This window comes from Diabrotica virgifera, chromosome 2 (assembly GCF_917563875.1).
Source record: "Diabrotica virgifera virgifera chromosome 2, PGI_DIABVI_V3a".
NCBI classification, from domain to species: domain Eukaryota; kingdom Metazoa; phylum Arthropoda; class Insecta; order Coleoptera; family Chrysomelidae; genus Diabrotica; species Diabrotica virgifera.
In genome coordinates, this window is record NC_065444.1 from 187772896 (window position 1) to 187787843 (window position 14948).

Genomic DNA, 14948 nt, shown 5'->3' on the forward strand with positions numbered 1-14948 from the left:
TCATCCCAGGGTGTTTGTTTCTCCCATAACTGCTGTAACAACAATTTAGGTATCAAAGTGGTTGGAGCAGTAAAACCTATGGGATCAAATATTTTTTGTGCCATGGAAAGAAGTTTTCTTTTTGTCACAATGGAAAGATCTGGTTCCAAAGAATCGCTGTTAATTTTCAAAACGTCTCCTTTGGTGAACCACTTAAGACCCAGAACCATTACATAAAAATTATCACTGTCGGAGTTTCCAGAAAACTCCCACCCTCGTAAATCAAACTGCGCATCAGACATTGCAGAAACCGCTTCCCTAATAAAAGTGTTTAAACTCTCTCGGTTGGTCATGCTACAAATGCAATTATCTACGTAGAAGCTTTTGGCTAAACGCTCAATGGTTTCCTGTGAATATTTAGCATTAGGTAAAGAACAATTTTCGAGGCATTTCGACAGGTGGTAATCAATGGTAGCCCCAAGTAAGAACGGACTACAATTCACACCAAAGACTACTCTTTTGTGTCTTAATACAATTTCTTCACCGTTATCATTGAGCCATAAAAACTTTAAAAATTCGCTATCATTTTTATTGACACTTATTTGCAGAAAAGCCTTCTTAATATCAGAGACAACTCCAAATTCAAATTTACGAAATTTAAGAAGCAAAAGTGGAATACTTTCAATCAGATTTGGTCCCTTTTCAAGGCACTGATTAAGTGAAGGTTTATTTTTCTCTCTAGCTGAGGCGTCAAACACTGGCCTCACAGCGGTCGTAGATCACTCCTTTAACACAGGTCGATGGGGTAAAAAATGTCCAGTGGTGGAGTCACTATTTGTTTTTTCTATTATTTTCAAATTTTCCCATTCCTGAAATACTTCATTATAACGAGAAAAGAGATTATCTCTTTTGAGCTTGGACACGACCGAATGTAAACGACGTTTTGCCACATTAAAATTAGCTGGTAATGACGGATGCCTTTCCAGCCAAGGAAGTCCAACCTCGTATCTGCCTTCTTGGTTTATGATTACAGTTTGTAAAAATAACTCCTTCGCTGCCAATGCCAATTGCTCCTTGGACTTCTTCTCACTAGGCTCCTGAATCCCCAAAACATCCAACTCCCACAGTTCAGTAATGGATGGATTAACAAATAAACTTAAACAAGTCATATTAGCTTGTGACACTGGGCTTGTATTTGCAGATTTCCCCATTATTGTCCATCCAAAGTATGTTTCAACAGCTACAAGTCCACTAGGTAATATATGACGCCTCCCTGTATAAAAAATATCAGCAACATTTAACCCCAATAAAAGTTCAATCGGACCACTACCTTCCGTATCAGATAATTCAATATTTAAAGACTTTAATTCCTGAGTCCATGGACCATAAATAGCTGAAGGTATTTCGTTGCAAATATACGACTGATCTAAAACTTCCATATTATAAGTGTAGTCTCCATGACTTGCTAAAACATCATAACAAAAGTGTGTACTATTTGATTCAGTACCTCCAAAAAGACAATGAACGATTTTTTTCCTTCGTTTGGCTTCCAAACCCAAAGCTGAAGCTACAGACTTCAAAAGATACGACCTCTGTGAACCACTGTCAATTAAGGCTCTCACAACACAAGTACCATTAGGACCCTTTAGATTAACTCGAACAGTTTGCATAAAAACATGAGTGTGAGTAAAATTACTTAAAGTTTGGTCCTTTGGAGTATTATCAACATTTTGTTTATCTGTCAGATCAGGAAATTTTCTGGTAGAAAGGTTAGGACACATAAGTGGAACATGGGATTTGCTGCATAAAATACATCTTAAACGTGTGCGACATTTCCTCGCCTGATGACCCCCCTTCAAACAAAAGAAACATGCCTTATGTTTAGACAAACAATTTTTCTTTTCTTCTAGATTCATTTTCTGTGCCTTAAAACAAGAAGTGCTCTCATGTGCTCGATCACAAAACAAACATTTGACAACATCTGTACTATTTAACAAACCAGCAGCAGTGTAAAATAAAGGTTCCCTCTTGACATTGCGTTTACGAACATGTTCGCTATCAGATTTTAAATTTAAGTTACTAAAATTCTGTGCTAAACCAAAACCATCGCTAGCTAAAGATATTTTTTGTTCATTTTCTACCTCAGATCTCAAAAAACTCATAAGGTTGACTAGTTTCAATTCCAAAGTTGTGTCTTTATTCATATTAGAATTCAAAGAAAGATTTGATCCTAAATTACGATCAGCCGAGCTTGCTGTATTGCAAAAACTAGATCTCTGCCAAATTCTCAAAATATCCTGTGGCAAACAGGATTCAATCAATGGATACAATATTGCGGCATATTTATCCGAGGTTATCCCTAAAGTATCTAAAGCTCTCAACTGTGTTTCAATGCTGTCATATAACAGAGATAATTCTAACTTTTGAGTAGCCATAGAGTTTTCTAAAACTAACTTAAGTAACTCTCTAACATAAATTTCTATCTGAAGATCCTCCCTGCCAAACCTAGCCTGCATGCACTCTATAATATTTTGATAATTATCAGCTACCATAGGAAAACTTGTAACAAGTTGTCGAGCCCTACTGCCTTCAACAGTTGCTTGTATCAAATATTCTATTTTATCACATTTATCTATGAATGAATCATCATGAATCTTTTTGAACTGTGACCAAAAAGGTAGCCATCCCTTTATATTTCCATCATAACGCTTAAACTGAATAGAGGGCAACTTAAATCTACGCTTACCTTTTAATTCTTCTTCTGAACTTACTGAGTTACCAGAGTCATCAACCACTTTCACTTCATTACGAGCATTTACCAGCCTTTTAAATAACATGTGTAACTCTGTAAACCTCATTTTGTATCCATCGCAGTCTTCCATCTCAGCAAGAAGGTTCTCTTCAGTGGCTTCAACCAACATTTCACTATAAATCTCATTGTCTGCTACCTGTAGTTCAGTATACTTCAATTCAAAACACGTCCAATCTGTTTCAATTGCATCAAAATCGGGCTCACTTCTTTTAAACAAAGAGTACAAACGATTGCCCGCTTTTGTAAAACTTGTTCTCAGCACTTTTCTATGCTTCTTTTTTGCTTCAATCTCAGCCATTTTAAATCTTTAATTTGTTGCCCCTTGGCTGACTGTATTTCTCTCGACTTCACTAAACTGTTTTTTTCTCGTAAATCAATAATTATGTACGTAAAATACCAACAAAAGTTCCAACAAACTCACGTGTCCTCTGTCACGGTCGCCAAAAATGTTCCACCGTTGCTAAAGTCTACCCGTTATTAGCCGGCCGGAGAAGTTCGGAAGAAATAATACGATATTTCCTTCACCTGAGCTTTATTTTAAGAACTTTACTTTACTTATACAAAAAATACAACAACTGAAAACGTGAACAACAAACATTTTTGTCTTGAAAAAAGAGATTGACTTTTTTAGGTTATGATAGTCTTCTTCTTTTTTACATAATGCACAGGTGATCCGCGGCGCGAAATCAATCCGAATTTGATTTTCTAACAGATTAAATATTATTGAAATATAGTGTATTTGATAAATAATTGATTTAAGACGTGAACTTAATAAAAAGTTATTTATTGTGTACTATTTGTGGAAGATCCAAGCAGAGAATACATCAGGATAATATATTCTGTGATCCAAGTATTTTGTTGTTAAAGATGTTTAAAATTGTTAGCGTTCCAAAACAATATATTATTAAAAAATCACTTTAACACTTTTCCTCTTTTCTCGATTGAGTATTAGTCTTTGTTGTACAAATAAATTATTACAATCACTGAATACATAGTTAGTGAAAAAATTATCACATTTATTAACTGAATTAATAATTTCCAATTATAAAAATAACAGTTATCCAAGAACATTCAAAACCCATCTCTTTAAATTAATGATGACATTTTCAAGTAGAATGACATTCTAGTAATGTTTACATATCCATACCAGTGTGAATTTTACTACACGTAATTTGCCGTATAAAGACAGAAAAAGTAGGGATACACGTAAAATATTTGCGAATTATGTACCCATAGCCTTAAGCTTACATTTAGAAAAATTTAGAACATTAAACCTAATGACTGACTCTCTGCTCAATACAGGTTGTCTTAACTTCCTAATACAATATATTGTTTCATAATTTGTAAAACCGTCATAAGAAAATTTTATATATGCAGCTTACCCACTCTGTCCAATTTATGATCGTCCGCTGCACCAATTGCATCACATGCCACAATTTTACCCACATATTCTGGAGGTAATTTTTCATAGGGAAAACAGTAAACATCTGTTCCAAAGAAAGGTACCTTGAATTTGTCATCCAATAAGGTGTCTACATAGCACCGATCCTTCTTGTCTAGGTAAATAATCGGACGACAGAGCCTCGTTAGTTATCTAGCAGGATTATCAGATGACCATGATCTAGAATCTATAGGTTGACATTTGAACAGGAGAGGCTATATATTGCGCATCACTATCCATTCCATCCCATCCCTTTCCAGCCCAATTATATATTGGCCTTTATAATTATATGTAACTATATTTTCCTTTCCGAATAAAGACTCGTTATTGTATCTGCGCCTCCATTCGTTTGTCACGCTGTCTCTGCAAGGGCTATAAGATATCATTCGAAGGATTTTACGTTCCCACACCAGCCATTTCCCAGGCAACCAAGTGACGTCAAGAACGTCGAGGAAACGTCAGTTTTTGGTGGAATATATACACGTGGTTGAACATTACATCATATCGACGTCTTTTGTAGGTGATTTTAAATACGTAAGGTTAATGACGTTAAAATACGTTTAAAAGACGTTTTCATTTCAGACAGCTTAAGTCTGACGACATGAAATTGGGAGGAGTTTAAAAGTTACAAAACAAAGGTTATGTTTGAATCGTCGTTTCATTTCATTGTCATTGTTATTGTTTGTCGTCGTATTTTGCCTATTTTGGATTCATTTGGATTTTGTTGGCTGTTTTTTGTGTATTTTTCAAAACTTTTTTTTGTCATTTGTGAATTTTATAAATTTACCACAATGCAAAGTGATTATTTAAGGAAATTATTATTGGAAACTCCGCAGAAGTTGGAGAAAGTTAGGCCAAACAATTTTTATTTACTATTTATTTTCCCTGATATTTATCAATAATGATGAATTTTGCAAGCAATAACATTATTTCTTTTATTGTTTTAGATATTCATTGAAGCTGAAAATAATTGAAGATTTAGATCCATATACAATTCAGTCATCAGAATTGGATTTTACAGTAAAGCATTCCACCAATTACTATTATAATGTTATTATAGATATTTATACATATTATCTGGTAGAGTCTCACAGTTACTACTTTAAGCAGCAGATAAAAGCATACAAAAGCCTTCAGGCACATAAAAGCCTTCACAACTGGATTTGTTTTGAAAGTTGGAGTAAAAATTGTTAATTATGTCTATATTATTGTTGGAAAGGTAAGCCTTTATTTTATTTATTCACCATTAAGAAATATATGGATAAACAGTATTAGTGTCTTTTGGATAAATTGGTTTTAAATATTAGATTTATTTAAGTTTATATATCTCTATGAAACCAGACATATTGTCGTCCTAACTTGAAAACTGTGTAACTCCATATTTTTCTGAAAATGAGTTATTACTGCCATTTATTTGAAAAAATCCCTACTCGTTTATAAAAGGATGCACATGCATATTTTTAACAGAAGAGTAAATAGTGACATCTTGGTATACACCGTATCTCCCTTGCGGCAAATTTAGTACGAAAAATATGTAACACCCCAATTTGTCATACCTACCACACAACTGACCTCACTGTTTAGACAGTGATATTTTCAAGAAAAAGTTGGTAAATAATATTAAATACACTCATTAAACAATGTAGGTACAAATGTTAGTGATATGTGATAGATATGTCAGTATCTATGAAATATTCCATTTTAGCATCCTATCTTTTAAAATGGGAGATACGCAGTATTCACATTAGTCATATTTAGAGAAATATTTTTTTGTTACTCTGTAAAATTTGAATAAATAGAGTTACGCACTTTACAGATTAGGTCGACGACATGTAATTGCTATGATAGAAAAGATTGTTTGTCATGATTGTTTGTTCTAAAATTATATTATATGAATGTCTGATTTTAAAATATTCTCAATCAAAATAAATTTTTGTAGTTGAAGCATTCCCACAAAGATAAAATATTTTTTTATTTGAAGGATTCCCAAAAAGCTAATGCTAAACCACTAGATGCTTGGGTGATAGCCAGTTCCAATGGCATAGCAAATACACATTGTATGTGTATGGCCGGTAATAGTGAAGTTTGCAGCCATATTGCATCAATCTTATTTGCAGCTGAGTATGCCCACAGCAAGACAGAAGAAGAAGAACCCAATGCTATGTACATTCTAAGTACATTCTATGTACATTCAATACTAAGATGTTACAGCTATGTACATTCTCTGATGAAAAACTAATGAGTTTTGAAACTGTTCGGTCAGAGTGCTTGTTGCGCTCTCTAAAGAACTGAAATATAAAACGGATTTGGCTTCATGTTGCAGCGATATGAAAATGGTTAGTCATTTTTAATTATAATGTACTTCTTCATCATGAGTATTTATGTATTAGTCTTTTAAGTGTATATTATCAGATATCTCGTGTAAATTGTTTTTATCGTTTTAATTTGGTCATTACAGTCCCTTAATCAAAAAATATATTTTTCAGGTGTCTGTAGATCTTTTTGTATACAAAAGTTTGTAATAATTATTTGAAATCAATTTGAGGATTATAAGAGTATGGAAATATATGTGAGAACACAGACTATTATAGTTTTGCCCTATTTTTACCATTCAATTGTCTTCCTTAAAATTTATAAAATATAAAGCAGATAGTATCATTGAAATTCAATATATTGGGTCTTATTTGTATATATTCATTTCTGACTAAAGGTACGATTCCGACAACGACTGCAGACAGCAACTGCAAACATCAGTTGCAGTTCTCGGCGTTATGGATGTTGCTACTTTGCACTATTTATCTGTATGAGACTGATTCCGACATCTGACTGCAACTGCTGTCCGGCAGAACGTCAGTTGCTAATTATGCAAATTAATAGTGCAAAATAATGACGTCTGTCATGGTGACAACTGTAACTGCCGTCTGCAGTCGTTGTCGGAATCGTACCTTTAAAGTGTGTGGTATAATTATAATAATTATATATATTATATAACTTAAATGGTTTAAACTTAAGTTTGTTATTAAATTGTGACTTAAATGTTTAATTTGTTAATAAATGATTTATTAGTTTATATGTTGTTTCACTTTTGACACAGTAAATACTTTTAATATAAAAAGTGAAAATTGTATGTATGTTATATATGTTGCATTGAGGATATTGTAATTCTATGCATTTTAACGAGCCTTCCATTTGGTTTTACTTAAATTGAAAAATTGCAATACTAACAATGCCCATACGAATAATTGAATGGGTCTGCCGAATAACGTTGTAAGCGCCACATGGTTTGTTTTTGAGAAGTCAAAGAAAAAGTTTTAATATTGTGATAATGGTGAGTTTATACATTTTAAGGGTTAGTAATACAGTTTTTAAATACAAAATACAAACTCTATTACTCACCTTTAAAATGTATAAACTCACCATTATCACAATTTAAAACTTTTTCTATGACTTCTCAAAAACAAACCATGTGGCGGACCCATTCAATTATTGTGTATTTCTAAAAGCATAAAATGAAAAATAAATCTAAAAAACGACGCAAAATCGACGCAAAAACTACGTTTTTCATATCACGTATTTAAAACATGAATTATGGTGGGACAAATCAACGTAAGAACTACGTTTTTCATATGACGTATTTAAAACGTGATAAAAATGACGTGAATTATGGTGGGACATATTCACGTGATTTTCGACGTCGAAAAAACGTGATAAACTGAAGTCGTTTGGTGATAATTATGACGTTTTTTCAACGTTTTGTAAACGTTATTTGGTTGCCTGAGTTATTTGCTTCTCTTTTTGTTAGCGTCCATGTTTCGCTTCCATACGGGACTGCTAGTCGTGGTCTTATACAGTATGTCCCTGTAAGTTGAATCCATGTGGAAAACTTTTTTATTATTAATTTTACGAAAAAAAGTTATTCTTCATAAAAAGCTCTGCATGGTCCAAAACCTAAGATTTTACCATCAAATGTTAAAGTTTTTGAATATTATACGAGGTATGTCAAAAAGTCGGAATTTCACTGAATTTCAGTGTGAATTTCAATCACAAATTCATTTCATGAATTTCGAAGTATGAATTTTCAACGTGAATTTCACGTACCCGAATTTCACTGAATTGAATTGAATTTCACTGAATTTCACTGAATTTCATGAATATTACTGAATTTCACCTGAATTTCAAAATTTCTGAATTTCATGAATTTCAAAGTCTGAATTTAACTGAATTTGTGAAAATTGTCATTTTTACAAACTTCTGAATTTCTGAATTTCACTGAATTTCAGAAGGATGTAATTGCATATTAGACTATAGTTTTTAATTCCAAACAACTTTTCATAATACCAATTTTCAATATTGTCAAAAAATAAAGCTACTTTACTCTTGAGTGAAATTCAAATTTTTTGATATACCTCGTATAACATTCATAAAATTTGATATCTCATGGTTGAATCTTGGGTTTTGGACCATGCAGAACTTTTTATAAAGAATAACTTCTTTTCGTAAAATTAATAATAAAAAAGTTTTCCATATGGATACAACTTACAGGGACATACATTAGGCAGGGCCGAAATTTTTTTTTTAATTTTTCTACACGGCTAGTTGCCAAAAGTTGGAACTAGTATTTATGTAATCCTATACCAAATTTGGGCCGGCTTAAAAAATAATTAACCGGGCCCCCTGGCCCTTAAATATTTTTTTTTGGTCGAAATTTTTTTTTTTAATTCTTGTACAAGGCTAGTTGCTAAAAGTTGAAACTAGTATTTATATGTTCCTACACCAAATTTGGGCCGGTTTAAAAAGTAACTAACCGGGCCCCAAGGCCCTTAAAGAATTTTTATTTTGTTAAAAAAATGCCTGGAGCTATTAAAAGAGCTATAACAATATAATATTGTCATATTATATTGTTAAGCGAAAGAAAGAATAATAATATTGTCGACAGGAAAAAATACTTAACCTTTTAAAGGACGTTTTAGAAGATCTAAACTAATTTTTCAAAGATAATACAGCGCTGGTCATCGACAGAAATAAAATTCGGAGAGGAGTTAAGGAAAACATACGGCAACTCCAGCATGAGAATAAAAATTTAAACAAGTCAATTGAAGGGCTATACTTTGATGAAGGAAAAGATTAAACCATGGTCTTCGGAAACACGAGACGAATTATGAAAACTGAAGACCATATAGCTTTAATTAAAGGACAATTAATTGAAGGACCTGTAGTTTATATTTTGGGTACTTAGCTCTTATCCAGTCTCGTGTCATAGATATTGTCGAATGAATATTAGACTAGTTACAAAGCCGTATTATAGATCTAAGCCAATTAAGCGTTATGTGATGTGATGGTACAAATGTCAACACGGACTGGAAGGTGGAATCATTCGAATTATAGAAAGGCAAGTAAATAAACCATTACTGTGGAGTGTATTCCCGTTGCACGCTAATGAACTTCTCTTGCGATATTTGCTGCAAAAACTAGATGACAATACAAAAAGGTCTCGATTCATATTCTGAGCCGATTGGATCCCTTTTTCCCAATTGCAAAAAAATGCCTGTTATTAAATTTAAACCCATAGCAGCTGGCCTGCCTCTTGTAAATGAAAAATATCTAAGTACAGATCAACAGTATTTGTTCAAACTATCTAAAGCAATAATTGGAGATGGAATATGTTCTCAAAGTTTGGCAGAGAGAAGTCCAGGGAAGGTGGCACAAACATGTTGGTTCACGACAGCTAACCGCATTCTTAGAGTTTATGTAGCTACAACTGATCCTTGTGAAAGCTTAAAGATTTTAGCTGAGTTTAGCTGAGTTAAAAACACAGCCAAGATTGGAAATATGGTGCCAGGCATCCATGGAAATTAATGCATTCCTCGAGAGATTTTCCGAATAATGTCTCATCAATTATCAATAAAGGTATTCAAGATAATGCTTGATTTGCGCACCCGGAAATCATTCAAATTTGTATGTTAACAGATTCACGTTAACGTATTAGAGGGGTTGCGTTTTCATAGTATCCCAAATCCCTAAATCAATTATTTTGATGCAGAAGATTACATAGATCTCGTAGATTGGATGAATAGTACTGTAAGAGATCCTGCTCTAATACAGCATTTGGCCGACGAGGAATTATTGTGGAACATGGTGAAACAAGTTCCAAAGTTTGACAATTTTCGTTGCCATACTTAAGCGGTGGAGAGGTGTGTGAAGATAATTACTGATGCGTCAATAAAATTGTGTGTAAAAATCTAGAGATGGTTACATCCGAGCTAAACATGATGCCAGAAAGAATATTTGAAAGTAAATGTCGATACTATGCTTCAAGAAATGAGTAAAAATGTTGAGCAAAGGAAAGTGGGCGGGTGGAACTCGCCGTGCAGCTACCTCATCGTGGTGAGTTCTGGGTTAAATTAATATACGAAATAACGTTAAATATGTGCATTAGGGTGGTTCGAAATAAACTTTTTCTTTTATTTCAGATCGCTATAGTGCGCAAAAGATGCCATTGGTATAGACTTGAAAAAAGCACTAATTATTATTTTTTTATTAATTTGTCTTCCGGTCGCGCAATGCCTTCGAAGTTAGCAAAAATTGTGAAAAACCTTAATTTTTCATATTTTTTTTTAAACAGGCCAGATGGTTTTAATTGCGTTCCTATGCCATGCATTAACTACTAAAAGTATGTAAAATCAATATAAATGCACTTATTATACATTTGTTTCATATCTTTCGGTCGCGCAACATAACACAAAATGAGTAAATTTAGTAGTTTTTGCAAAATTTCAAAGTTTGACTGTTTGGTACAATTTAATCATACGACTTTTAGAGATGCTATAGTTTAATTCAATTACAATAATATATTTAAAATCCAAGCAAATAGGATAAATTTTGATATTCAAGTGGAGTTCGGTCGCGCAACTTCGTCAAAAACAGCAGACTACCGAGAGGCGAGGCGAAATAAGTGACGAGTGCCAGCGAAGCGCGCGCAGCCACAAATAGAGATACATGTGGGAAGACCTCTACAATGGAGTATTTGTCTTCTCCATTACAACGAACTGCCATTCCGCCACCTTTTCCAATACATAGATGGAAGTACAACAGGCACAATAGGATATCCGGACCGATTGGAAAGGCCCTACCTGATTGTGAAAGACTACCAGTTGTTGTTGATTTTAATCGTATCGATTGTGAGATTCAAAAAATTGAAAAGCGGATTCTTAGCAAGGACCGATTGTACTTGCTTGAGATATCAGAAGTCGTCACGTTAGGACATTGTTCAGAAAACTTTGTGGTACGTGATCCTGGCCCAATGTTAAAGTTGGCATCGCTGGGCGGTGTAATAATGTGGTTCTGATATAGCCGTCGTTGGAACTGTGTCCACATACTTTACTTGAAGCTTCGGTCACTAGCTTAACGCATCTTTCAACTGCCTGTGTATGGCATGGGAAAGTATCTATACTCATAACAGGCTTGAAGTCATTGCTCACATACTATTTTATCTCTTCATTAGTCAATGTTCCTAGCAGTGGAGAGGAGTCAGTGTACTGGTGTTCCATTTGATAATTTCGTAATACTATTTAGCTACAAAGTTTAAGTTTGATGGTTTAAAGATTCTGATAGAGTCACTTTCAGATACTGCTGGCTTCTCCTTCATGACACACCTAAAGCCCGGCTCTCGGATATGGTTTCTTTTATCAGTTACCATAGCCAAAAGTAAATTTTTGGGTGGACAAAGTAAGCATTTTGTTGTAAAACGTGATCAACAACTTGAAGAAGCTGTTTTGGTAAGAACCTTGAAGATTAAATGATTTTGTAATCACCCTAATAACACAAAACATTCCAGGAATGTTCCTAGAAGGTACACACAGGACATTGAAAACATTCCTGGAATGTCCCCAAAAGCACACGAACGTCCCTGGAAAGTCCCAAGAAAATGCTGTGTCAGCATTTTAAACATTCCTTGAATGTCTTGTTGGAACATTCCATGAATGTCTACGAATGTTCTTTGAACATTCACAGTATATTGTTCAGACAGAATGTCTAGACATTCTCTGAAATATATCGTCAGTGATGTGACAATACCTCCTATATGTTTTTTCGTGAGTTTTGCAGGAGACGAAAAACATTTTTTACGGTCACCTCCTGTTTTCATACGTAAGTTTTGACTTATTTTGTAGTAAATAGATAGTTGAATTTACTACAAAACAAATCAAAAAATATATGAAAACACGAGGTGGCCCAAACAAGTTTTTCATCTCCTACAAAATTCATGAAAAAGCAGATAGGAGGTATAGTCACATCACCGACGATATACCAGAAGTACAGTAGGAAAAATGAAAGAATACCCATGAACGAACATATAAAACACGCTGTATTTTCCTGTCACCGTGTCACACAAAAAACTGGCCAGCACAAGTACATATAATTATTGTTACTTGCACTGGACAATTTTCTTTGTGACACGGTGACAGGAAAATACAGCGTGTTTTATATGTTCATTCATGGGTATTCTTTCATTTTTCCGACTGTATATGTAGCCATAACAAATAATACATCCTTGATAAATATAAACATTTTTATTGCACAAAATCTTGTCATGTATTTTTTTCCATAATCATCACTACGATGACGATTCATTGTATTGAATTGTTCATTAGAATTACAATCTGGTCATAACTCTGACCAATGAGCAATTTTAATTTAACCTAAATTACAACTGTTCCTTAAAATGAAGAGCTTACCCATAGCGTCTCTTATCTAATCTAACAGGCACACAAGCACTATGCTCTGCTTTTCTAACCGCACTATTCTAACATACACATGCACACAAGCATTATGCTCTGCTTTTCACTATCACTCAAACTAGTTCAAAAGGCTTTGTCCTCTTCAATCTTCTAGTTTGCCCAGTAGTATCCAGGAGCTGGATTTCCTCAATCTTCTTGTAGGTACTTATGATAAGTTGTTGCTTGTGACTTCCAACTTTACTCCAACTTTAAAAACAAATCCAGCTGTAAAATATTTATGTGCCTGAAGGCTTTTGTATGCTTTCATCTATAATATCTATAATAGTAATTTGGTGGAATGCACTTTATGGTAAAATCCAATTCTGACTGAATTGTATATGGATCTAAATCCCCAATTATTTTCAGCTTCAATAAATATCTAAAACAATAAAAGAAATAATGTTATTGCTTGCAAAATTCATCAATATTGATAAATATCAGAGAAAAATGAACATTGATAAAAATTGTTTGCCCTACCTTTCTCCAAATATCTGGTGTCTCCAATAATAATTTCCTTAAATAATCACTTTGCAGTGTGGTAAAGTTTATAAAGTTCACAAAATACAGCAAACGAAATCCAAAATATGACGATAAACATTGAAATGATGAAATGAAATGATATTACAAATATAACCTCTGTAACCTGTATGCCATGCCAACCAGAACCAGAAGTCACGTGGTTTGGATTGCCTAAATACATATACACGCGCAGCAAATTTGAAAATGAATGCAAATTGAATAGTAAATGGCCTCTCTAAAAATAGGACATTGGTAGTATGTTCATAGAATGTCTTGTGGTAACATTCCACGAATAACTTAATCAGATATTCACCGAATGTTCTTTGAATGTCCAGTACATTCAAATATTAATAGAACTTTGATAGTACATTCCTGGAATGTTTTGTGTTGTTAGGGTTTGTATGCTTTCATCTATAATATCTATAATAGTAATTTGGTGGAATGCGCTTTATGGTAAAATCCAATTCTGACTGAATTGTATATGGATCTAAATTCCCAATTATTTTCAGCTTCAATAAATATCTAAAACAATAAAAGAAATAATGTTATTGCTTGCAAAATTCATCAATATTGATAAATATCAGAGAAAAATAAACATTGATAAAAATTGTTTGCCCTACCTTTCTCCAAACATCTGTTGTCTCCAATAATAATTTCCTTAAATAATCACTTTGCAGTGTGGTAAAGTTTATAAAATTCACAAAATACAGCAAACGAAATCCAAATGAATCCAAAATATGACGATAAACAGTGAAATGATGAAATGAAATAATATTACAAACATAAACTCTGTAACCTGTATGCCATGCCAACCAGAACCAGAAGTCACGTGGTTTGGATTGCCTAAATACATATACACGCGCAGCAAATTTGAAAATGAATGCAAATTGTATAGTAAATGGCCTTTCTTAAAATATAGGACATTGGTAGTATGTTCATAGAATGTCTTGTGGTAACATTCCACCAATAACTCAATCAGATATTCACCGAATGTTCCTTGAATGTCCAGTACATTCAAACATTAATAGAACTTTAATAGTACATTCCTGGAATGTTTTGTGTTGTTAGGGCATGTCTAGGCCCATCTGTGAATTTGTGGTTTATTTTTGTGGCAAACCACACAGGCATATTATAACTTTTGAGAATGAATGTGGCAATCTCTCTCAGATTTTCAGAAGGGTTGAACACACTGATGTAGAAACGCAAAACTCTGTTAGCAGTAGCAAGCCATCTTGAATGTGACGTTGGGCTAGGATCACGTACCCACTACAAAATCTTCTGAACAATGTCCTGACTTGATGACTTCTGAAGCAAGTACAATTATTGGTGCTTGCTAAGAATACGTTTGTCAACTTTTGGAATCTCACAATCAATAGGATTAAAATCAATAAGTGATAGTCTTTCACAATCAGGTAGAGCCTTT

The 14948-nt window shown here is 33.6% G+C and overlaps 1 protein-coding gene across 1 annotated transcript; it reads right to left on the reverse strand.

The window, feature by feature from the left end:
* Nucleotides 1-758: 758 nt before the first annotated feature.
* Nucleotides 759-3089, reverse strand: LOC126880883 (uncharacterized). Its single transcript, XM_050644954.1, has one exon. It carries the CDS (start codon nucleotides 3087-3089, stop codon nucleotides 759-761), a length of 2331 nt encoding a protein of 776 aa, XP_050500911.1.
* Between the last annotated feature and the right edge of the window lie 11859 nt (nucleotides 3090-14948).